The sequence below is a fragment of the Capra hircus genome, chromosome 15 (assembly GCF_001704415.2).
Source record: "Capra hircus breed San Clemente chromosome 15, ASM170441v1, whole genome shotgun sequence".
Taxonomy (NCBI): domain Eukaryota; kingdom Metazoa; phylum Chordata; class Mammalia; order Artiodactyla; family Bovidae; genus Capra; species Capra hircus.
Genome location: NC_030822.1, coordinates 4,739,041 through 4,765,540, shown reverse-complemented (window position 1 = coordinate 4,765,540; position 26,500 = coordinate 4,739,041). Strand labels below are relative to the sequence as shown.

The 26,500-nt window shown below is 38.3% G+C and overlaps 2 protein-coding genes across 2 annotated transcripts; both read left to right on the top strand.

Annotated features, from left to right (window-relative positions):
• On the top strand, positions 10,394 to 11,320 carry LOC102178926 (olfactory receptor 140-like). Its single transcript, XM_005690189.2, has one exon. The coding sequence runs from the start codon at positions 10,394 to 10,396 to the stop codon at positions 11,318 to 11,320; it is 927 nt and encodes a 308-aa protein (XP_005690246.2).
• Positions 25,151 to 26,068, top strand: LOC102169117 (olfactory receptor 4A15-like). Its single transcript, XM_005690227.2, has one exon. It carries the CDS (start codon positions 25,151 to 25,153, stop codon positions 26,066 to 26,068), a length of 918 nt encoding a protein of 305 aa, XP_005690284.2.

Genomic DNA, 26,500 nt, shown 5'->3' with positions numbered 1-26,500 from the left:
ATCTTCTCTGTATCATTCCAATTTTAGTATATGTGCTGCCGAAGTGACCACTATGCTTTAAAATAGTGAATTAAATAGTGATTTTTTTTCAGATATCACAATAGTGTCTGAAACACTGTAGTAATTTAAACACCATGGTACTGGCTCATGGATATGTATACTTATTGAACAAAAGAGAAAGCTAAGAAATACAATAGTAAATATGCTTTTGTATCTGGAAATAATGCTGTTCCAGGGTATTGGGAGACAGAATTGCTATTCAATATATGTACTGGGAAAATTTCTTTATCCTTTTTTTGTTTTAAGAAAATCATGATTTAAAAAAATTTTAGTTTATTTTTTGTCTGTGCCACAAGGCACATGCGATTTTAGTTCCTCACCCAGGGGTCAAACCTGCATCTCTGCATTGGAAGCACAGAGTCTTAACCACTAGACTGCTAAGGAAGTCCCTATTTATCCTTATGATAGAACAGTGTATTTTCATGTCACACTATACTTTAAAAAGTATAGTCTATGTGGGTTATATATGTAAATGTGAAATAAATAACTAATGTTGAAAGATAATTATCTTTATAAACTTGAGGCAGGGAAAGACTTTGAGAAGTACATGCAGAGAACTTTCATCTTGAATCTAGTTTCATATTCCTACATGATAGAACAAGTGGTTAATCCTTGTTCCCAACCATGTTCACTGCAATATCCAGGTGTGAGCTCCCACTATTTTCATAATTTGGAAGTGTGTAATACTGTGAATTTTGGACACTTTTGTTGACCATGATGGCTACTCCATTTCTTCTAAGGGATTCCAGCCCACAGTAGTAGATACAACGGTCATTTGAATTCACCCAACAGTCCATTTTAGTTCGCTGATTCCTAGAATGTCGATGTTCACTCTTGCCATCTTCTATTTGACCACTTGCATCACTGACTCGATGGAGGTGAATTTGAGTGAACTCCAAGAGTTGGTTGCTGGGAGCCACCACGGGAGAGCCCACCCATGACAAGGTCATGTGGAAGAGAACTGTTAAGCAAGGCTTCAGGACTCGAGGGGGCTCCCTAGGCTTTCTCGGGCATCTACCCCCAAACCAGAGTCTGTCTGCCTTATTGTATTATGCCTGTCACCAACGCTTCTGACATTAACAGGGGGCTATCCTTGACCACCTTTCTCTGGAGAAAATTAACTTAGGGCTATAGCTAATAAGTCTCCTGGACATGAGAGGAATATTTCAAATCAAACCCCCTCTGTTAGCATTCTAGCTTGCTTGGCAGGTACATCCAGACTCTTGCAGCTATGCATATGATTATTTACAGCCTCCCAATTGTGAGAGGCACAGAAAGCCTACAACATAGAGCCTTTCAAAGAGTTAAAAGTTATTAGAGTAGTGCTGGTGTAGGATTTCATTATAGGGCCAATGCTTGTTGCTAAGTTCCCATATCTCTTATCCACTGTGCACTGGGAGTGCATTAGTTAACATAGTTGGAATGTAAGAAAAACAAGTATAGCCTTGAAATTAACCACATCAGACTTTTGAGCTAATTGGTTCTTTCTTGTAACTCACTTCACCTTTACTCTGTGAAATGTAACTCTGTTTGGCATTTTCTAAGGCTGACATAGATTAGAAATATAAAGAAAAAACACTTTGAGGGAAAATAAGTTTTCTGGTTGAGCAGTCTTTATCAAAAAAGGGTCATAAAATGTTTCACAGGCCTCCAAGGCCAGAAGATAATGTATACAACATTATTTGTGGGAAAGGTTTGCAGAAAAAATCCTGGTTTTGATAAGGGTAAAACTGCTGAAATGTTTGGGCTGACTCTGTATGACCTTGCATTTTTCATTTCTCTCTATGTACAAGTAAAGGTATAAAAGACCCTTTTGAATTAAAGTGAATGAATGGAATTGCTTCCTTAATTTCTTTTTCTACTTTCTCATTATTAGTGTATAGGAATGCAAGGGATTTCTGTGTGTTGATTTTATATCCTGCACCTTTACTATATTCATTGATTAGCTCTAGTAATTTTCTGGTGGAGTCTTTAGGGTTTTCTATGTAGAGGATCATGTCATCTGCAAACAGTGAGAGTTTTACTTCTTCTTTTCCAATTTGGATTCCTTTTATTTCTTTTTCTGCTCTGATTGCTGTGACCAAAACTTCCAAAACTATGTTGAATTGTAGCGGTGAAAGTGGGCACCCTTGTCTTGTTCCTGACTTTAGGGGAAATGCTTTCAAGTTTTCACCATTGAGGATAATGTTTGCTGTGGGTTTGTCATATATAGCTTTTATTATGTTGAGGTATGTTCCTTCTATTCCTGCTTTCTGGAGAGTTTTTATCATAAATGGATGCTGAATTTTGTCAAAGGCCTTCTCTGCATCTATTGAGATAATCATATGGTTTTTATTTTTCAATTTGTTAATGTGGTGAATTACATTGATTGATTTGTGGATATTGGAGAATCTTTGCATCCCTGGGATAAAGCCCACTTGGTCATGATGTATGATCTTTTTAATGTGTTGTTGGATTCTGATTGCTAGAATTTTATTGAGGATTTTTGCATCTATGTTCATCAGTGATATTGGCCTGTAGTTTTCTTTTTTTGTGGCATCTTTGTCAGGTTTTGGTATTAGGGTGATGGTGGCCTCATAGAATAAGTTTGGAAGTTTACCTTCCTCTGCAATTTTCTGGAAGAGTTTGAGTAGGATAGATGTTAGCTCCCCTTGAAATTTTTGGTAGAATTCAGCTGTGAAGCCATTCATCATTGCAACGAAAAGAACAATATACTTAGGAATATATCTACCTAAAGAAACAAAAAGACCTATATATAGAAAGCTATAAAACACTGATGAAAGAAATCAAAGAGGACACTAATAGATGGAGAAATATACCATGTTCATGGATCGGAAGAATCAATATAGTGAAAATGAGTATACTACCCAAAGCAATCTACAAATTCAATGCAATCCCTATCAAACTACCAGTGGTATTTTTCACAGAACTAGAACAAATAATTTCAAGATTTGTATGGAAATACAAAAAACCTCGAATAGCCAAAGCAATCTTGAGAAAGAAGAATGGAACTGGAGGAATCAACTTGATTGACTTCAGGCTCTGCTACAAAGCCACAGTCATCAAGACAGTATGGGACTGGCACAAAGACAGAAATACAGATCAATGGAACAAAATAGAAAGGCCAGAGATAAATCCGCACACATATGGACACCTTATCTTTGACAAAGGGGGCAAGAATATACAATGGATTAAAGACAATCTCTTTAACAAGTGGTGTTGGGAAAACTGGTCGACCACTTGTAAAAGAATGAAACTAGATCACTTTCTAACACCATACACAAAAATAAACTCAAAATGGATTAAAGATCTGAATGTAAGACCAGAAACTATAAAACTCCTAGAGGAGAACATAGGCAAAACACTCTCTGACATAAATCACAGCAGGATCCTCTATGATCCACCTCCCAGAATTCTGGAAATAAAAGCAAAAATAAACAAATGGGATCTAATTAAAATTAAAAGCTTCTGCACAACAAAGGAAAATATAAGCAAGGTGAAAAGACAGCCTTCTGAATGGGAGAAAATAATAGCAAATGAAGCAACTGACAAATAACTAATCTCAAAAATATACAAGCAACTCCTGCAGCTCAATTCCAGAAAAATAAATGACCCAATCAAAAAATGGGCAGAAGAACTAAATAGACATTTCTCCAAAGAAGACATATGGATGGCTAACAAACACATGAAAAGATGCTCAACATCACTCATCATCAGAGAAATGCAAATCAAGACCACAATGAGGTACCACTTCACACCAGTCAGAATGTCTGTGATCCAAAAGTTTGCAAGCAATAAATGCTGGAGAGGGTGTGGAGAAAAGGGAATCCTCCTACACTGTTGGTGGGAATGCAAACTAGTACAGCCACTATGGAGAACAGTGTGGAGATTCCTTAAAAAACTGGAAATAGAACTGCCTTCTGATCTAGCAATCCCACTGCTGGGCATACACACCGAGGAAACCAGAATTGAAAGAGACACCTGTACCCCAGTGTTCATCTCAGCACAGTTTATAATAGCCAAGACATGGAAGCAACCTAGATGTCCATCAGCAGATGAATGGATAAGAAAGCTGAGGTACATATACACAATGGAGTATTACTCAGCCATTAAAAAGAATACATTTGAATCAGTTCTAATGAGGTGGATGAAACTGGAGCCGATTATACAGAGTGAAGTAAGCCAGAAAGAAAAACACCAATACAATGTACTAACACGTATATATGGAATTTAGAAAGATGGCGATGATGACCCTGTATGCGAGACAGCAAAAGAGACACAGATGTGTAAAGTGGACTTTTGGGCTCTGAGGTAGAGGGAGAGGGTGGGATGATTTGGGAGAATGGCATTGAAACATGTATACTATCATGTAAGAAACGAATCACCAGTCTATGTCCGATGCAGGGTACAAGATGCTTGGGGCTGGTGCATGGGGATGACCCAGAAAGATGTTATGGGGAGGGAGGTGGGAGGGGGTTCATGTTTGGGAATGCATGTACACCCGTGGCTGATTCATGTCAATTTATGGCAAAACCAATACAGTATTGTAAAGTAAAATAAAGTTAAAATAAAAATAAAAAAAATAAAATTTAAAAAAAAAATGAAAAAAAAAGTTGCCAAATTAAAAAAGAAAAGAAATCAATGGACGCTATGTCATAACAATATTTAGCACATATCATTGTCATGAAAATGGGATGGAGAGTAAGGACATTAGCTTCAGGATCATGAGACATTAGTTTTCTTTCAGACTATGCCATCATCTTCTATAACCTTAAACAGCTTTCCCCGTTTTTACAAGTACTTTACTTAGTTATGGAGGAGGACATGGAAACCCACTCCAGTACTCGTGCCTGGAAAATTCAATGGATGGAGGAGCCTGGTACAGTCCATGGGGTCGCAAAGAGTCGGACACGACTGAGTGACTTCACTTTTAACTTAGGTAAATTGAAAGGTGTTTCCAAGTTCTGTAATTCCACCCAGAAAAATATATTTTTGCCGTAAATTTTATTTATTTTACTTCTACTTCAATTAGAAGTAAAACTGGAGGAGTTATGAGATGACAGTTCACCTCTCCGAAACATTTCCATTTCTGGTAAAAACTCATTGGAGATGTCGTTGTCCTTCTGTGATGAAAGATTCCTCGGATTGGACTAAACATGATCTCTGTTCTTGAGGGATTTGTTATTTTGAGGATGTATTTCTCTACCTATTTAAATGCATGAAGTTCCCCATTAGAATACTTTAGCAGGTACCTTGTTTTTGTAAAATTAGTCCTAACAACAAAAATCAAACCATCCTTCAAGTAATTTCTGATCAACTCTAATAAGATCCATATATAGTTTTTCTTACATTCCCTCTGGTTTACCCTTCAGTTTTCAGAATCTTAGTTGCTGTCTCTCTGGAATTTTAAGTCACTATGTCCTTGAACTTGTATTCTGAAAACAGACTTTCCTGGTATAGTTCCAGGAGCTCCTCTTTTGAAGAACATTTTTATGGAAACCTTCTATGATTTGGACCTGATCACACTCTCTTTCCTTTTTATGCTGTTCCTGGGTTTGGGGAGTTGAATAGACAGGCATAGGGGTTCTAAATCAATATATCTACCCAGCACTGTAGCTAATTAAGTAGAGACAGGATGACCACTTAACAGACAATTCCGAATGGGTTTCAATCTTTTATGAGGTTGGGAATGATGGCTTTGTTACTGCATGCTATTTCTCTGATCTGACTTTCATTCCAAATATAAAGTCAAGATCATGACATTTTCATGATGACACTTCAGGAAAATCCGTACCCCTAATAATTGTTTAGATAGTTTCAAATTCTCATTCAAACTGTCTTTGGCATCTGGCACCACAAATGTTATTAGTGTACCCTAATACTGGAGTGTCCAGTGAACACAAGTTTGATCAAGTGGTTTCACTTTTCTTAAACTCTTTTCTTTCATAATACATGCTGCTCACAGTGATCACATTCTCTGGAGCCAATTGATTTTTCCTAAACAACCAGTTAGTTACTCAGTCATGTCGGACTCTGTAACTCCATGAATGGTAGCCTGCCAGGCTTCTCTATTGATAGGATTCTCCAGGCAAGAGTACTGGAGTGGGTAGCCATTTCCCTCTCCAGGGGATCCCCCAGACCCAGGGATTAAACCCAGGTCTCCCACACTCCAAGAAAATTCTTTACCATTTGAGCCACCAAGAAAGTGAAAGTATTAGTCGCTCAGTAGTATCCCACTCTTTGCGACCCCATGGACTGTAGCCCGCCAGTTTCCTCTCTCCATGGGATTTCCGAGGCAAGAATACCAAAGCGAGTGGCCATTCCCTTCTCCAGGGGATCTTCCCAATCCAGGGATCAATGAGGTCTTCCTCATTGTAGGCAGATTCTTAACTGTCTGAGCCGCCTGGGGAACCCCTATAATTGAGCATTAGGTACAAAGTGTTTTTCTTCTTAGTAATGCAAGCATATTCAAACATGCTGAATGAGTGTTGATCTATACAGAAATATTTCTGAGTTGAATTTATTTAAATTTATTTATAAAATGTTTTCAAATATCAAATCAGTATTTATTTATTTACATAGACAATTGTAATGGGCCTTACAGTAGGTGGCAGTGTAAATGTGTCCTGTCACTTCAGCTGTAAACAGTAATTTAGATAAGGACCTTGGTCCAAGATTTGGTTTCCTGGCTTCTTATTTCTCCTTGGTAAATGACATTCTTCTTTCCTGTCTTTGTATTTTCCTGTTATAAATTGTGGATATTATTGCCCATTTTTTGTGGTGGTGGTTTAGTCGTTAAGTTGTGTCTGACTCTTGCGATCCCATGGACTATAGCCTGCCAGGCTCTTCTGTCCATGGGATTCTCCAGGCAAGAATACTGGAGTGGGTTGCCATCTCCTACTCCAAGGGAATCTTCCCAACCCAGGGATTGAACCCTGGTCTCCTGCATTGCAGGCACATGTTTTTACCAACTGAGCTATGAGGGAAGCCATTTTTTTTTGTATTCCATATAAATATTGTACAATTAATTTAAATGACTGAAATAAATGCATTTCAACATCTCTCTGTATAATTGAAGAATAGAATTATCCTCAACATTATCATGTTAATCTAATTCCAGAATTGACACAGGAAAGAATTCAAAGAACTGTGTACATACCTGATGTGAAGTGACAATACTGCAGTAGGATTTATAATTATAAATGATGTATATCTGAAAGCAATATTTTAAAATTATGATCAGCATGAACAGTAGATCAATTAAAAATAATTATTATAATAAAATTTTAAAATCAGTTACCCACTTAGATGTTTAATTTGTATAATACTAAGTATTGAGACCTCATAATAAACCCGTATGTTATCAAATATCTAAATTCATAAGAACTCAACTATTTTCTTGCTCTTGCCATAGTGCTTTGTCTTCTTGTAGACACAAGAGGCATTCAGAATTAAAGATGAGTTCTATAAAAGTTCTCCTGCGCTCTTCAGTTAACTTATGTGAAATAATTGAGTACTTGGCAAGGTCTGCTAATGACAGTCGAATACCCCTGGGGTCCTATTAGCCACAGCTAGAAACCTACAGATTTTCCTACAAACAATATATATGGTCATACTTTTAAGGCTCATCCAAAGATATCATTTATAAATCAACAAAGATATTTATTGTAGCTGAGCTAGTTGACATTTAAAAATCCTACAGCTTCACTTTTTCTTGGTGAACTAAGAGCTTCCTGAGGCCCTGGCTATGGATCCATGTCACACATAGCTGAGCGCAGGTGAGATTTTTTTTTCCCCAGGAAATTGTACAATCACAGATTCTTAGGTTTAAATTGACCTTATAAATCATGTAATCACTGCTTATCTTCACCTGACATTGAAATCTCATTCAGCATACAAAATTTTAAGAAAGATAGACACATATATAATATCATTTTAGAAGTAAAAAAGTTTGTTTATTTCTTATGGATATATATTTAAATGTAGTTTGAGTTATACACAAGTTAGGATTAAAATAGAATAATTATAAAATTCAAATTTGCATCCAGATTTTCTCCACTTTATACTACAAATTGAGAGTCTTCCAGTGATACTGCACAATTTTTAAAATCTACACAGTAATCAAAGTAATGCCCTCCATTTAATCATCCATTTCTCCAATTTTGAACATTCCATGTTGTTTCTAAGTTTCTGCAGCTCTTAATATTTGTGTTGAACATAATTATAAATTATTTTTGTCCTTTAAAAGTATTTTTTTGTCAGGGTTTATTCCTAGAGTGAATATTGTGGAGCCAAAGAAAAATGGAAAAGTGATTTATTTTTTTCATATTTATTTCAAAAACATTTTTAAGCAGGTCTAACTCTTATTTTCTGTATACTATATCCTTTTTTGTTCTCTTGGGGGAACCCACCTGAAAATAATAAAATCCAATGGAGCTGCTGTACATTTGTACGTAAATATAAACAATTTTCCTCTGGATAATTGAAAAATAAAAGATTATATCCACTTATCTTTGAAAAGAAAGACATATGTTTTGCAGAATACATTTTATGTTTATCTTTTCTCTTCTCTTTTCTTTGGAAAATGTATGTTCCCCCAATTTTTCATTCTGTTATTAATGGGAAGGTGGGAGAAGAAGACACAGTACTATATGTAGCAGAAACATAAAGGAGTGTGAATTCCATCCTTACCGTGGATGGACGCCTTGCCTCTCTTTGGTAATGAAATTTCAGGCATCAAAGGCATTTAACTAGGACACTCTTCATGACATTGTGTAAACAAACATACATTAACACATACAATAAGTAATCAATAAATGTTTGTTGAATGAGTAAGCCTGTGATAGGTACTTAAGTAAAAGATTTCATATGCGTTTGTGTTAGTCTGTGTATACATGTTATATGTGTAGCACGTTAACTTTCTATCTTACCTATCAACCTATTTCTTTTCATTCTTCACATCAAATTTTTACCTTCAGAACTTTGAAAATAAGGATATCCTCTGCATGAAAGATCTTTGTGTACTTAACACCTGCACGAGTTGTTTATCCACATTTACAGAAAGAAGCTGTAAATTTACTGAATATAACTGTCAAATTGAATGTGGAACATAATCTTGAAGACTAAAGAATAACAAGAAACAAACACCATAATTACACAGAAGGTAAAGTAACCCAGTAACTTACCCTTTCCTAGAGATAGCTGGATATATTCATATTTATTCCACACAATTAATAGTGTGTGAGGAACTATTAAACTGGAGTGCAACTTCTTTCCAAATATTTGTTTATGGTTCTCATGAAGTAGAGACTAATGATAAACAGAGCAGGGGGTAAAGAACACTTGAATTTGTCACAGGTGTATGGGCAGGGGAAGCAGTTATACTTTACTCAGGGCAAAAGGCAATTCACTAAGTGTTTACTCATCACCTAATGGGATTCAGGGGCTTCCCAGGTAGTGCAGTGGTAAGGAATCTATCTTCCAGTGCAGAGACGCAGGAGATACAGGTTCAGTCTCCGGGTTGGGAAGATCCCCTGGAGTAGGAAATGGTAACCCCGCTCTAGTATTCTAGCCTGGAAAATTCCATGGACAGAGGAGACAGGTGGGCAGGCTACAGTCCATGGGCTCAAAAAGAGTGGGACACGACTGAGCACGCATGCAATAGGATTCAGGCACTGCAGACATCATGCCAGGCCGTAGAGGTAAGTGAGAAAGCAATGGAACAGTTTATGTGTTCTGGCTGATATCAGCTGGAGTGTATCACCAATGACAAATATACATTTTCCTAAATTCCCTTCTTATAACCGATACTTATTGATGGTGCTTTTACTTCCTCTTTAGAGCAGAGAATTCAAATGCAAATCCTCATGGAAGTGGGAAAAATTCTTAATTCTTTGAAACAATTGTAAACTTAAAAAGTTACACCTGATAATTATAATTTGTAACCTCACAGACAGAGGAAAACTCAGAAGCGTGGGACATTCTGAAGTTTTGCAGAGTCACATGAGTGAGAACCAGAATGAGAATCCAAATGTCATGTAGACAGCCCAGTATTTATTCAGCAAATTACACATAAAATGTTGCTGCGGAGGTGTTTCACAGGGGACAGGTGCTAAGTGTCTGAAGAGATGGAAAGTATCATGGAGAAAATAAAGACTTGAAACAAGTACTGGGCAGAAGTGCTGAGGAAATGCTCCACGGTTACAGTGAATAGATTTTTTTTTTTTATATAATTTTTCTAAGAAGTTTAGAACACAATCCTTTCATGATTAATAGGTATCATTCTTTATTCCTTTGTAGATAATTGAGGCTCCAGGAACGTGCTACTTTCTAAATGGATGTCTTCAGGCTTCCCAACAACGTGACTGAATTTGTTCTCCTGGGACTCACACAGAACCCACACTTGCAGAAAGTACTCTTCATTGTCTTTCTGTTCATTTTCCTGTTCACCGTTCTGGCCAATCTTTTCATCGTCACCACCGTCTCCCTGAGCCCCACGCTTTCAGCTCCCATGTACTTCTTTCTCACCCATTTGTCCTTGTTAGATGCCTCCTTGACCTCCGTCAGCACCCCTAAAATGACTTTTGACCTTCTGTACCAGAGAAGAACCATCTCCTGGGGAGGCTGCCTGACTCAGATCTTTATGGAGCACTTTCTGGGAGCGTCAGAGGTCATCGTCCTCACTGTCATGGCCTACGACCGCTACGTGGCCATCTGCAAGCCTCTGCACTACACGACCATCATGCGACAGGGGCTCTGCCAGCTCCTGGTGGTGGTGGCCTGGATCGGGGGGATCCTGCATGCCACCGTGCAGATTCTTTTCACAGGAGACTTGACCTTCTGTGGTCCCAATGTCATTGACCACTTCATGTGCGATTTCTTCTCACTGTTGGAAATTTCCTGCAGCGACACCTACAGGCTTGGATTGGTGGTGGCAGCCAACACTGGGGGCATGGCCTTGCTCATTTTTTTTCTGCTTCTCATTTCCTACATAGTCATCCTGAGCTCCCTGAAATCCCATAGCTCTGAAGGACGACGCAAAGCCCTCTCTACATGTGGCTCCCACTTTACAGCAGTGGTGCTCTTTTTTGGACCATGTATATTCACTTACGCACGTCCTGTGGCCACTTACCCTGCTGACAAGTTGGTGACAGTGTTTTATGGAATCCTCACTCCCTTGTTAAATCCTATCATTTACACAGTGAGAAACACAGAAGTGAAAAATGCCATGAGGAGTTTGTTAAAGAAGAGAGTGACTTAGGCTGTTCACGATGCCAAGAGAATAATGATTTATATACATAGGGAAGATTAGTTGTGTTGCAAGCTGTGGAAGACAATGAAGAATTTTTTCCATGACTGGCAAAAATATTAGGCCCAGAAATTAACATTTGTTGATTATTTAATATTGACTACACATATTTTAGGCATTTTGGTAAGCTTCAATATATTTTCCTGAGATTTCCATGTTTGTGTTATTAGATTCAGAATAAACAATGGGAAAAACTATACACCTTTGGTTTTATGATTGTAGAGTAAGTTCTTCTCCATAATCTTAGCTATTTATCAAATTCTTCATATATGTTAATTGGGTTAAATTGGCTTGTCCATAGGACTTTGATCTCAGAATGTCTTCCATTTTTGCTTCAAATGTTGTAAAGCAAATAAGGGATAGACGTTCTTAGGTAGACATGTGGAGAAGAAACAATCGAGGAAAGGAATAGCAGCTGGAATTTTTTCTGCACTATGAACTAATCAAAAGGAAAAAATAACTCACTCTTTTGTGTGTGTTAGTCCCTCAGTCAAGTCCAACTCTCTGACACCCCATGGAATTTAGCCTGCCAGGCTCCTCTGTCCATGGAATTTTCCAGGCAAAAATACTGGGGTTGGTTGCCATTTCCTCCTCCAAGGTATCTTCCTGACCCAGGGACTGAATTCATGTCTCCTGTGTCTCCTACATTGCAGGCAGATTCTTTTACCTCTGAGCCACTGGGGAGGACCAAATAATTCACTATGTCTAATTATTTTCTTAACAAAAAAATATTCAGAAAATTTGAAGGTATTCTTAATTTGCTCTGTTTTGTTAAACACCTTTATGACTCACACTTTTTTGTGTGTGTATAAAGGAAATATTTTCATTTTCCATACCGAGACTTCAGGAACCATTTGAAACAAGGTACACATCTTTTTATAAATCTCCACAAAAACAGCATATGGGTAGGTTCCAAAGCTATTGTTCTGTAGGTCAGATACATAGATTTACATTCATGAACGCTTTATTATCTATTAGGCACAAAGAGAAGCAAATAGAGGTTTACTACCTAATTTACTGGACTCGAATCACATGTATTTCCCCCTAAAGTATGTCAGGAATATTGCACTGGAATGCAGTTTCCTGTCAACAATTCCACCTACAAATACCAATCCAGGTCTTTAAAGCTCAGTCTTACTCTCTTTCAAATGAAACAGAGTTGCCTGCTTTATGTTTAGGGCTATAGATGAGAACATGATCTGCAGTCTTAATGACTGACTCTGTCCTTCGAGTAGATGGTGTTAGTATGCTTCAGCCTTGTCTTAGAGGTAACAACATATTTCTGCAGTGTAGGTTTATTCCCTTTTTGAAGGTTTGTTATGCCACTTCACTTTTACAAAGACCAACATGAATATAGTAATGGTAACCTCCAAAGAAAAAGAATCTGAACAAGTATATATACATAGGTACACCCTGATAGCTCAGCTGGTACAGAATTCCCCTGATGCAGGTGACACCAGCTCCGTCCCAGGGCTGGGAAGATCCCCTGGAGAAGGGATAGGCTGCCGACTGCAGTATTCATGGGCTTCCCTGGTGGCTCAGATGCTAAAGCATCTGCCTGCAATAGAGGAGACCTGAGTTTGATTCCTAGATCAGGAAGATCCCCTGCAGAAGGGGAATGACTACCCCCTCCAGCACTTTTACCTGGAGGATCCCATGGAAAGAGGAGCCTGGCAGGCTATGATCCAGGGAATCTCAAAGATTTGGACACCACTGAGTGAGCAAACCTTCAGTTTCATTTTTCTTCAAGGGTGGGATAAGTCTTGAGTAAATGTGGTTTCTACTCTAAGAGCAATGAGAGCATTTAAAGAGGAAAAAACTAAGGCCAATGATTATGTCTTAGGGGCTATACCAGAGGCTCAGTGGAGGAGTAAGATTAATGCAGCACAAATTATAAATTGTCAACAGGAAAACTTGGGAAGGTATGAGACCTGAAGAAGGAAATGCAAGCAGTCTGGCATTCACAGCAGATGCAGTTTTACTAGATTGTGAATAAATTTAAAGCTCTTTAGGTGTTCCTTTACACATCCTCAAAAATCTGTCCTGAGGATAAACTGCCATGTGACTTTTTTAAAAAATTCATTAAAATATATATTTAGGGAATAAGTGTGTTTCTCCTAAAAATCAGTGAGACATAATGTTTGGATCTGTTGCATAAACATATTTGGTTTAATCTGGAATATCATTTGGTGAAAATGTTAGGTGTTAGTGAGGGAAGTGAGCTTGCTACTGTTGAAGATAAACTATGAGGCATACATCTTGACAGGTTCTTTATATACATTATTATTGTAGGAAGAAGTATTGGTAAATAGATTTCTATCCATTTTATACAAGACAAAAGTGACTCAATAAAGTTAAGTAAGAATATGAAGTCTTTTAGAGTCTGCTTCCTCTACTCATCCCACTTCATGATGGGAAAATATCACTTTCCTACTTTCTCACTCCTTGTTGGGAAAATATCAAAACACAGGTCTGATCACTGGACACATTGTGAAGACTGTCTTTGATGCATTTGTCTATTTTTTTTTGGAGGGGAGATTTCTTTCCTTCATCTCTCTGTTGATCTCAATTTCCCAGGTTTCTCACACACTCCTGATTCCATTTGTGTCAAGGAAAATCTTTTTGGCAGATGTATTATCCTTCATGGGCATCATGAGAAGTGGGATATAATAGGCTCAAGAAATGAAATTCCAGGCTGAATTTCAAAGGAAGGGACACTTGGGTGAAAGAGATGTTTAGAGGAGACACAACCTAGAGCAGCCAACGTCTGCTGAACTGAAGCTGCAGGCAGCACGGTGGTGGGACGTGGCCCCTGGGGAGACTTTCCGGACAGCGTACCTGGTGTTTCCCGCAGCCTCTGCTTCCAGGAGCCAGCACTGAGAGGCTGCGGCCCTGGCTGGCGACCTGATGGGCGGAACAGCGCTGCCCTGCTGTGTCTGTGTGGCGCTGGGAGTAGGCCTCTTGGCCGGCACCTCATCCCGCCTCCAGAGTCTCGAGTCTTCTCCCTGAGTGTGGCCTTCCGCGCCCTGTCCCCGAGTCCGCAGTGTCTGTCCTTCTGGGCCCCCCGGATGGGAACCTGCCGTCCACAGTCGCACGTGCTCTCTTGCTCCTCCAGTTGGTTCTGGTTCCGGTTCCCCTGAGCTTTTCACTTCCCCTTCTTCCCCGGGCCTTCAATCTGCTAACCTCTTTCCAAGTCAGCTTCTGTCCGAGACCTCTCCTGGGGTCTCAGCTCCCTCCTCGCCAGCCTGTGCCTGTCTCTCCCTGACTGTGACCTATGCATCTATACCCTGGCCCTCGAGTTCTCCGCTGTCCTAACTGCGTGTGATACGCTTTCACCGAAAGGTTCTGTGTCACCCCGATTTCCCTATGATCAATCTCCCAATCTAACTTCTTGTCCTTCTTCAGTAATATGACTCTCATTTATCCAGTGTGAGATCTCAAAGAAGCTCAAGTACAGTGATTTGCCTTTATGTATGTAATATACTCTTACTCATTATACCGCTGCTGTGAATTAAATTGGGCTTCCCAGGTGGTGCAGTGGAAAAGAATCCACTTGCTAATACAGGAGATGCAAGAAAGACTGTTCGATCCCTGGGTCAGAAAGATCCCTGGGAAAAGGAAATGGCAACCCACTCCAGTATTCTTGCCTGAGAAATCTCATGGACAGAGGAACCTGGTGGGCTACAGTCCATGGGGTCACAAAGAGTCAGACCCAACTGAGGCCTGAGCACAATCATTGAAGAAATTGATATTCTGTTTGGCATGGGTAGAACCTTGAAGAACTATATACGTGCTATTTTTAATAGAGCTTTTCCCTTTGTTATGCCATAGAGTTAGCATTTACATTGATTTTGTATTTTGAAGCATTATTGGATTTGCTTAGTAGTTCTAACAAGTTTGGTGCAATTATTTGCATTTTCTATACGTAAGATTGTCTCCTCTGTACTCTGTTAAATGTGGCTACTTGCCCTTAGTAACATGCCTGTGAGGTTTATGCATGTCAATGTGTTCATCAATAATTTATTCATGTTATTGCTGAGTAGTATTTTGATTTATGGATGTACCACGGTTTATTTTTTCTCAGTTAAGAGATATTCTGGCTGTTTCTAGCTTTTGGAATTTATAATTAAAATTGTTCTAAATATTCAGAACTGGACACTGAACAACAGACTGTTTCCAAATGCAAAAAGGAGTACGACAAGGCTGTATATTGTCACCCTGCTTATTTAACTTATATGCAGAGTATGTCATGAGAAATGCTGGGCTGGATGAAGCACAAGCTGGAATCAAGGTTGCCAGGAGAAATATCAATAACCTCAGACATGCAGATGACACTACCCTTATGGCAGAAAGTGAGGAAGAACTAAAGAGCCTCTTGATGAAAGTGAAAGAGGAGAGTGAAAAAGTTGGCTTAAAGCTCAACATTCAGAAAACTAAGATCATGGCATCTGGTCCCATCACTTCATGGCAAACAGATGGAGAAATGATGGAAACAGTGGCTGACTTAATTTTTCTGGCCTCCAAAATCACTGCAGATGGTTTTGCAGCCATGAAATTAAAAGACACTTACTCCTTGGAAGGAAAGTTATGACCAACCTAGACAGCATATTAAAAAGCAGAGACATTAGTTTGCCAACAAAGGTCTGTCTAGTCGAGGCTATGGTTTTTCCAGTAGTCATGTGTGGATGTGAGAGTTGGACTATAAAGAAAGCTGAGGGCTGAAGAATTGATGCTTTTGAAGTGTGGTGTTGGAGAAGAGTCTTGCAAGTCCCTTGGACTGCAAGGAGATCCAACCAGTCCATCCTAAAGGAGATCAGTCCTGGGTGTTCATTGGAAGGACTGATGTTGAAGCTGAAGCTCCAATACTTTGGCCACCTCATATGAAGAGTTGACTCATTTGAAAAGACCCTGATGCTGGGAAAGATTCGGGGCAGGAGGAGAAGGGGACGACAGAGGATGAGATGGCTGGATGGCATCACCGATACAATGGACATGGGTTTGTGTGGATCCCGGGAGTTGGTGATGGATAGGGAGGCCTGGCGTGCTGCAGTTCATAGGGTCCCAAAGAGTCGGACATGACTGAGCGACTGAACTGAACTGAACTCAACTGATAATGCATTTAAAAGTGTTTCCTCTTGTTTTGTAGGTTAACTGCTTCTAATATGTGAACTCAGCTCCTGTTCAGACTAGATGGAACTGAAGAACAGTATTTCTTAGTCCTCTTGGGCCTCACTCTTTCTTTTTATATTTTGACAATGGTGGGCCACCTGCGCATTATCATGACTAAAACTCTTAGTAAGACCTTGAACTCACAGACATAATGCATGGGGCTGTGGGTGTGTGTTTTACTGCTGGTAGTGTCCTGGGTTGGAGGTTTTCTGCACTCAGTAATGCAACTTGGCACTATTTATGGGTTCCCATTCTGTGGTTCCAAAGTCACTGATCACTTCATGTGTAGCATGAACACTTATTGAAACTCATATGTACTAACACCTATATTATTGGCCTCTTGAGTGAGTGAAGTCGCTCAGTCGTGTCCTACTCTTTGTGAGCCGGTGAACTGTAGCCTATCAGGCTTCTCTGTCCATGGGATTCTCCAGGCAAGAATACTGGAGTGGGTTACCATTTCCTTCTCCAGGGGATCTTCCTGACCCAGGGATTGAACCCGGGTCTCCCGCATTGGAGGCAGATGCTTTACCCTCTGAGCCACCAGGGACGCCCTATTGGCCTCTTAGTGCTGGCCAGTGGAGGACTGATCTGCACTATTGTGTTTCTGCCATTATTGATCGCCTATGGAGTCATCCTGCACTCTCTGAAGAAGCTGAGTCAGGAGGGAGGCAGAAGGCCCTTCACATCTGTGGTTCCCACATCATTGTGATTGTCTGCTTCTTTGTTCTTGTATTTTTATATATGGAAGACCTACTAAGACCTTCCCCATTAAAAAATAATTGAATGTATCTTATACAGTCATAACTCTCATACTGAACTCATTAATCTACAGTCTAAAAAATTCTGAATGACTAATGCTATAAATAAGCTCTGGAGAGGGAAAAAAGAGCAGACCAAGTTTTAAATTAGTGCATTACCCATTATGAAGTTGGTAAATTAGCATAAAGGCCAATCTTCTTAGAATGTAAAAGTCTTCATAAATTTGATACATACTTTCCATTTCTTTAACAGACTAATGCCAATTATAATTAAATTATATGTTCACGCTATTTATTAATAGCAATCCCCTGATGGCATATAAACTGACTAATATCTAGTTTATCACTGAATCTTGAAAGGTAGCATACATTTAAACTAGGAAGTCAATAAATAACATGCCACAAATTAGTCAATGAAATTTTTATAGAGTTACTAATTTTAAATTAATTTGTGTTTTCTTTTCTTTTTTCTTATTCTTGTTTTTATTGTTAGATTCTTATTTTTTATCTTCTTTCTATTTATTGCACTAGTTACAATATATTGTGTGTATAGAGTGTTTTTTCCTCAGTTTCATTTGTATTCATATAAAATTTTAGCATAATTTTTAAGTTTTTAAATAAGAAAAATTCTATTCTAATAATGGAATTCATGCAAAATGAAATCATGTAGAATAAAACTTATCCCCATCATAACCCAGATTCTTCCAGTCCTTTCAGGTGCAGTCACCATATTCTCTTTCTCAGATTGTTCGAGTTATAATCTGCAAACACAAGCATATTTTCATTTATGTGTTTGTGCCTCTGCTTCAGTGTATACATTTTCCCTTTACTGCACAGCCTCCTGGAGGTCTGTGCAGGCCGGTTTACTTTAGATCCTAACTCAGTCCAGTGAGTTCCCCCTACTTAGCTCTTTCATGCAGCTACACTAAAACTGATGCATCTGGTCATTTGCATGTTTTCTTCAGTTTTTTTCAATGTTTAATAATTCTGTGATGAAGTTTTTAAATTTTGTCTGTATGAGTTCCAAGAAGTGGAATTGTTGAGTCAAGTATTTTATGTATTTAAATTTTGATGTTTATAGTTATTGTCAGAATGTCATCTGTTTGGGTATCCTTAACATGTTTCAAGGCATTTATATTCCTTTTCCATGAACTGCTTATAAATTACTTCATATATTTTCTTTGATTGCTCATCTTTTCCATTTGATTTGGATAGTGTGGCCACTTTAACAATATTTTTCTTTATTCCTCCAATTCATGAACATTGGGCATCCTTCTTTATTCCTTTAATTTCTTTCATTGATGTCATATATTTTTCAGTTTACCAGACTTTCACTTCCATTATTTACTCTATTCCTATGTATGTTATTCTTATTGATACTATTTTAAATGGGATTAGTTTCTTAATTTTCTTTTTATATATTTTATTGTTAAATATGTAAATGCAACTCATTTTGGCAGGTTGATTTTCTACCCTGAAAATTTATTGGATTTATTTATTAAATCCAGCAATTTTGGTTCAGTCGTCTGTATTTTCTGTATAAAGATTATGCCTATTCTGTACAGTTTTAAATATTAATTTTTCTCATAGTACTATGTATTTGAGATTTATGCACATCCTTGTGTTTCTCAATAGTTTATTCATTTTATTGCTAATTAGCATTCCATTTTGTGGATGTATCACAGTCCTTTTAAGCTTTTCTTGATTAAGAGATATTTTGTCTGTTTCCAGCTATTTTAACTTATGATTAAAACTACTGTAAATATGCATGTAAACTTTTTATGAAACAGGCAAACAGGTTCAGAAAAAATAGGAAATAATTATTTTTGAGGTACTAGATATAAGAATTAAGTGGCAGTGATCACAGAGAGGTGGAAATTTAGTTGAGTTCCAAGTGTTTCCCTATTTATTACTTTAAAAATGTTTCATGTTGTGGTACAGGGAAGGATACATCAAAAAAAAATCCCAATAGACTTTCTGAGTTGAAGATATGAAGTTCAGGGTCTGAGGACACTAAGGCAGCTAAATTTATGAGAGTAAAATACTGCAGAGGATACAACTATAGCTCTGGAGTCTTGAGGGGGTTGTGGGAGAGAGAGAGAGATTATTCATTACTCAAGTTTCATCAGAGTACTGATCTGTGCTTGCATTTGAGGAAAATACCTGAGGCTGGAGGGAGATTTACCCAGATGGATTACAAAGAGGGCTTGGAGCTCACATTGGGCCAGGAATAGTGTATTCTCACCAGCTGGGAAACCTCATTGTTCACCGGGACAGTGCTGTTGGTTGAATACTCAGAAAGATTTTACATCAGTAGTGGGACATGATTACTCTTAGACCGAGCATTTCTCAGGATGTGACTCAAAAACCATATTAACAAGTTAAAAAAAATCCCCAAAGAAAGCATCCAAAGGAATCAAAATAAGAATTATGTCCAGGATTTTGTGTACTTACTAATGTGAGAAATTGATCTAATTATTTTCCTTGTGATGCCCTTGTTAAGGGTTATTCTGGGGGCATAAAATGCATTAGGAGGCATGTTCATTTTCTCCCTTCTGTGAAAGTGTTTATGTAGGATTGGTACCATTTATGGATTAGCTGTTATAGAACTGATTGATGAATGCCACATGAGAATGCCATTTTGAAGGGGAGAGTAATTCTAAGCATTGATTTATTTCGATGTTAGATTATTCCAGCTGTTAGTTATTTTGCTCTGTGTGATTAGAGAGTTGTCTTTTTCATAGCAGTGCTTCATTTTCTTTTCTTGGCAAGTATACTTCTGTGCTGTCTAGGTTGGTCATAACTTTCCTTCCAAGGAGTAAGCGTCTTTTAATTTCATGGCTGCAGTCACCATCTGCAGTGATTTTGGAGCCCCCCCAGATAAAGTCTGACACTGTTTCCACTGTTTCCCCATCTATTTCCCATGAGGTGATGGGACCAGATGCCATGATCTTAGTTTTCTGAATGTTGAGCTTGAGTCTAGTCAAGGCTATGGTTTTTCCAGTGGTCATGTATGGATGTGAGAGTTGGACTCTGAAGAAAGCTGAGTGCCAAAGAATTGATGCTTTTGAAGTGTGTTGTTGGAGAAGACTCTTGAGAGTCCCTTGGACTGCAAGGAGATCCATCCAGTCCATCCTAAAGGAGATCAGCCCTGGGTGTTCTTTGGAAGGAATGATGCTAAAGCTGAAACTCCAGTACTTTGGCTACCTCATGGGAAGAGTTGACTCATTGGAAAAAACTCTGATGCTGGGAGGGATTGGGGGCAGGAGGAGAAGGGGATGACAGAGGATGAGATGGCTGGATGGCATCACCGACTCGGTGGATGTGAGTCTGGGTGAACTCCAGGAGTTGGTGATGGACAGGGAGGCCTGGCAAACTGCAATTCATGTGGTCGCGAAAAGTCGGACATGACTGAGTGACTGAACTGAACTGAACTGATACTTCTGTGAATTCATTTATAATATCATTGTATCATCTTTTTTAAAAATTTAAATTTTATGATTGTATCATCTTTTTAAGATCTCGAAAATCGAGAGTGATGGCTCTTTCTTCAATATTTGTTTAAAATCTACCATTTTAACCATTTTATTTATTTATTTTAAAATTTCATTTATATCACTGCATCCAGTCTTAGTTCTGCCTGCAGGATGTCCATTGTCTCACGCAAGGTCATTCTTTGCTGCTGCTAAGTCGGTTCAGTCGTGTCCGACTCTGTGCAACCCCATAGACGGCAGCCCACCAGGCTCGCCTGTCCCTGGGATTCTCCAGGCAAGAACACTGGAGTGGGCTGCCATTTCCTTCTCCAATGAGGATCATTCTTTGCAGCGTGTCAACTCTCTGAGCTCACAGGCTCAGAAGTTGAGGCAGGAACTTACTTGCTCCAAATCCACTCCAGGATTCTTGCCTGGAAAATCCCAGGGACACAGGTGCCCTGTGGGCTACAGTCCACGGTGTTGCAAAGAGTTGCACATGACTGAGTGACCCAGACACACACACATGTGGGGTCTACGTTCCCCAGCTAGGGCTTGAACCCAAATCCCCTGCACTGTGGGGATTCCCTGGTGACCCAGAGAGTAAAGAATCTGCCTGCAGTGCGGGAGACCTGGGTTTCATCCCTGGGTGGGGAAGATTCCCTGGAGGAGGGCATGGCAACCCACTCCAGTCTTCTTGACTGGAGAATCCCGTGGACAGAGGGGTCTGGCAGGCTATAGTCCATGGGGTCGCAAAAAGTCGGACATGACTGAACGACTAAGCACACAGCCCCTGCATGGTAAGGTGGATTATTAACTATTGGACCATCAGGGAATTTCCCCTCTCTTCAATCTTGATTCTGATAAATTGTTTTCTTTTGTTTTTTCTTAGTACATTTCTCTAGAAATGTATGATAAAGAATGTCTTTATGATCTTATACAAAGATTTCTTAACTAGAACAAAACAAAACAAAAACGAAGAAATGCTAACATTAAAATAGATTGTTGAAACTGGAAAAAAAAAATTAAGTTCAAAGACCTAACTATTGGTTTATTGGTCTTCCCAACCCAGGGATGGGACCCGCGTCTCCAGCATTGTATTCAGACGCTTTACCATCTGAGCCACATGTGTGAGTGCTCAGTTACCGGTTTTAAATAGATTTATTATTTTTAATGAATTCTTCTTTAAATGATGTCTGTGTTCTCAGTACTGTTTCAAACTACAATGCTCTCTAGGTTTATTTTAATTTTTGTTTTCTAGTATCTTGAGACAAAAGCTGAGTTCATTTCTTATAATATTTATTGTTTTCTAATATTTACATATAAAGAAAACTACATTTCTTTCTAAGCACTCATTTAGTTGCATCCAGTTAATATATATATAGCATATTATCCTTTATGTGTGTGTGTCTGTGTGTGTGTATATATATATATATAATTTTTGTTCTAGATATGCACGTTCAGTCGTGTTTGACTCTTTGTGACCCAATGGACTCATGGACTGCAGCCCACCAGCCCCTCTGTCCATGAGACTTCCCAGGCAGCAATACTGGAGCAGGTTGTTTTCTTTTAGTCCAAGGAATCTTCCTGACCCAGGGATCAAACCAGCGTCTCTTGCAACTCTTGTACTGGGAGGCAAATTCTTTACCACTAACACTACCTGGGAAGTCTCGCTTTTTAGATACCTTTAATATAGATTATTTTATATAATGTGTATCATTATCTTTCTGTAGAAAATGTCTGAAAATTTACACAGGTAATTTTAGGCTTGTATTGCTTAATTTGTAAATGAAAAATGTTATATTTTTCTTTTATTTATAAGTATATATTTACATATATGCTACATACATATATGATATAAATACATGCTGTATGATTTAAAACTTTAAAAATGTACAGCAACGTCTGTCACAGCTTAGGGTGTTTTCTATTTTGGCAAAGGCCCCATGAGCACTTGGAGATAAATGGAATAATCCCATAAATGTTTTCTCTTTCATCATTTTAATACTAAAACAGATTCTATCAACTTGTCTGTCTGAAATCATATGATAACTTTTATCTGTATTTGAAATAAACCTTAAATAACTTATTCTGAAGTTAACATTAATAATATTTGGAAACAAATTCAGATATTATCTTCAAAGACAAAGCTTAAACTTAAAACTATGTGCCAATTTTTAAGGTTTGATTGAAGCTAGAAAGTTTTTACATATTTCATTTTTGTCCAGATTTGATTTTCCCTTTTGGTGATATGGTCTCAATTTACACTTTGTGATTTTTCCCTCAGAGGACAGGATTCTATAAGTCCTCTTCCAAATGGTGATTGTTCTGGTACCATCTCTGGAGATAAAGACTCTACCCTCAAAATTATGATTAAAGTTCCAATGAATTTAATTAGACAAAAATCACCCTTGGAGATGTGCCTGTTGGACGCCTCACCTGAATGTACTGTAGTTAAATACAGACCACGTGTTGAGAGCACTTCACCTTTACCCGAGGAGTGTTTGTCTGCAGCAGCAATCACACGACAGACTTCTACTAGAACTGAAATGATGGACTCAGAACATAATGAAGGGTATGTGTGAAACTATTCCCGTCCTTCAAGAAGCCCAAAATTCAACAATGCTGTTTGAAGACAGGACAATATAAGTGAGAATCCAAGTGTTGCAAAGTCCATTTCACTTTCACTGGGATAGACATAAGCAGCAAATTTATTTTTTTCACTTTGAACAATCCTTACATAATCTAAAGTTTTCTCTCTCTCTCTTTCTCTGAATTAAAATGGTGATTTAACATTTGTTTGTTACCAGGACAAATTCTGACGGTAGTAAACATTTTGAGTTTCTTTTCACAATCAAGATTCAGAGTGCCTTAGGTAACAGGACATTCATATTCATTTTGAAAATTCCAAAATTGAAAAGTATTTTTTTTCTGAATGTCTGAGATGAATTACACGTCCTGCAAGACTGACTCAGAATCCAGTGATGCTGCATGTACTTTGCTCATTATTTTGCCAGAGACGGCGTCAGTGCATGAAGGACTAGAGAGACGGCACCAGAGCTCAGAACATGGATTGAGTAACTTTCATCTTCTGCAGGTAACCCAGGAAGTGTATTCAGACACAAAATTCTTAACGAGGCTTTCTGTTTTATGAGAGCACATTGGTGGAGTGAGAATTCAATCCTTTAAGGGTTTTCCTTTGTGATTTTCATAATCAGCCATGTTAGGATTCCTTCATGATTATTAAGTACGTAAAAATTGATTCTATTCAGCAATACACCTTTTGGATAATTTCATGTTCTAGTGATCTGAAATAAATTTACCTTCCAGAAAGTACTCTTAGAAATTAATTTCAAGGTTAATGACAATATCTTCATTTCAGATATTTATAAATCTGACCCTACTTTCAATTTTTATGTTCTCTAAACATGGCATGTTAATCTGTTAAAGTTAATTGATGAGGTAGCATCCATATATTTTGACTGATTGACTTCCAAGAACTCAAGCAAATACTGTACTAAGCAAGCTGTGACTTCAAGTCTTACTTTTCTGTTCACAGATGAGCTTCAGCATCCTATCATATGTTTGTTGGTCATTAGAGGCATTTTTCCTCTAACTTTTTGTTGATATTTTAATTTATTTCATATTTTTGTCTTTTGTTAGTTAACTGCTTACAGATCTTTACTTTTGATAATAACTCTGTACACATCATCTCACATGTGTATCTTCAGACTTTTTTGTCCAGTGGTGTTTTGTTATACTTTCCCAAGTCCTTAAAATATTTGAAATTGTCAGATATATTTATTTGAGAGTAATTGATTGGTTAAGAAGTTTCTTCCAAACCTAGAAGGAGGAAAGTCATCTCTTTCATGAAATGGACATTAAATCTTGCTTTACTTAAAAAAATTTTTTTTTTATTTTTTAATTTTTTGCTTTACAATACTGTATTGGTTTTGCCGTACATTGACATGAATCCACCACAGGTATACATGAGTTCCCAACCCTGAACCCCCCTCCCACCACCCTCCCCATCTTGCTTTACTTCTTTTTAAAACTTTAATCGGCTTTTATTTTTGTCTGAGATATTAGCTATATATATAATTTAAAGTTTCTAAATAGAAAATTAGTTGCAGGACTTCACTTACTTAATATTCTTTTCCCATATTTTTTTTTATTCACCTGCTTATCTATTAGTTTGTGGTCAAAGAAGATGATTTAATCAGCCTTCTATTATAATATCTGAAAGTACCCAAACATAATAAACCACAAGGACTGTTTGTTGAATAAGAAACAAATTATTGCAAGATTTTAGGAAGTCACTTTTGCTAATTGTATTTATAGATAATGCTGTCCTGAACTCTGGAATAAGACATACAGAAGAACCTATGGAACAAAGGGAAAATGTAACTGAGTTTGTCCTCTTGGGGCTCACTCAGAGTGTCCAGGGGCAGAGAATTTTATTTGTCGTGTTCTTGCTCATTTACACTGTAACCGTGGTGGGCAACCTACTCATTGTCCTGACGGCGGTACTCAGCCCAACCCTGGATGCCCCTATGTACTTCTTTCTTGGCTACTTGTCATTTATGGATGCTTTTTATTCTACTTCAATCACCCCGAACACAATTATAGACTTACTCTATGAGAAGAAAACCATTTCATTTCAAGCTTGCATGACCCAGCTGTTTACAGAGCATCTATTTAGTGGTGCTGAGGTTTTTCTCCTGGTTGTCATGGCCTATGACCGCTACCTGGCCATCTGCAGACCCTTGCATTATTTGACAATCATGAATCAGAGAGTGTGTGTTCTGATGCTGCTATTGGCTTGGGTTGGTGGGTTTTTACATGCTCTACTTCATATAATTTTTTTTTACAACCTTCCATTCTGTGGCCCTAATGTCATTGACCACTTTGGGTGTGACATGTATCCTTTGTTAAAGCTGGCCTGCACTGACACCCACATTACTGCCGTCACAGTAGTTGCCAACGATGGGGCCATCTGTGTGACCATCTTCACACTCTTACTCATCTGCTATGGGGTCATCCTGCGCTCCTTGAAGAATCTCAGTCGGGAAGGGAAGCATAAAGACTTGTCCACCTGTGGCTCCCACATCACTGTGGTGGTCCTCTTCTTTGTGCTCTGTATTTTTACGTATGTGAGACCTCCTGTTATCTTACCCATTGATAAATACTTTGCTGTGTTTTACACCATTGTCACCCCTATGCTGAACCCTCTAATCTATACTCTGAGAAATGGAGAGATGCAAAATGCCATGAAAAAGCTCTGGATCAGAAAAAAACAATGAAGCAGCTGCAAAATATATTACTTATTTTCAACAAACAATTGCTCTTTCAATGAGCAGGGAAAGTCATGTTTTGTTTTGTTTTTACTGTAATAAATGTCTCCTCAGTTTAAATAACTTGGGTACGATGAAAAAGGTTTATCATTTGAATACTTCCAGTCTACTTCTGCTTTATTGGCTATGCCAAAGCCTTTGACTGTGTGGATCACAATAAACTGTGGAAAATTCTGAAAGAGATGAGAATACAAGATCACCTGACCTGCCTCTTGAGAAACACATATGCAGGTCAGGAAGCAACAGTTAGAACTGGACATGGAACAACAGACTGGTTCCAAACAGGAAAAGGAGTACATCAAGGCTGTATATTGTCACCTTGCTTATTTAACTTAAATGCAGAGTACATCATGAGAAACGCTGGGATGGAAGAAGCACAAG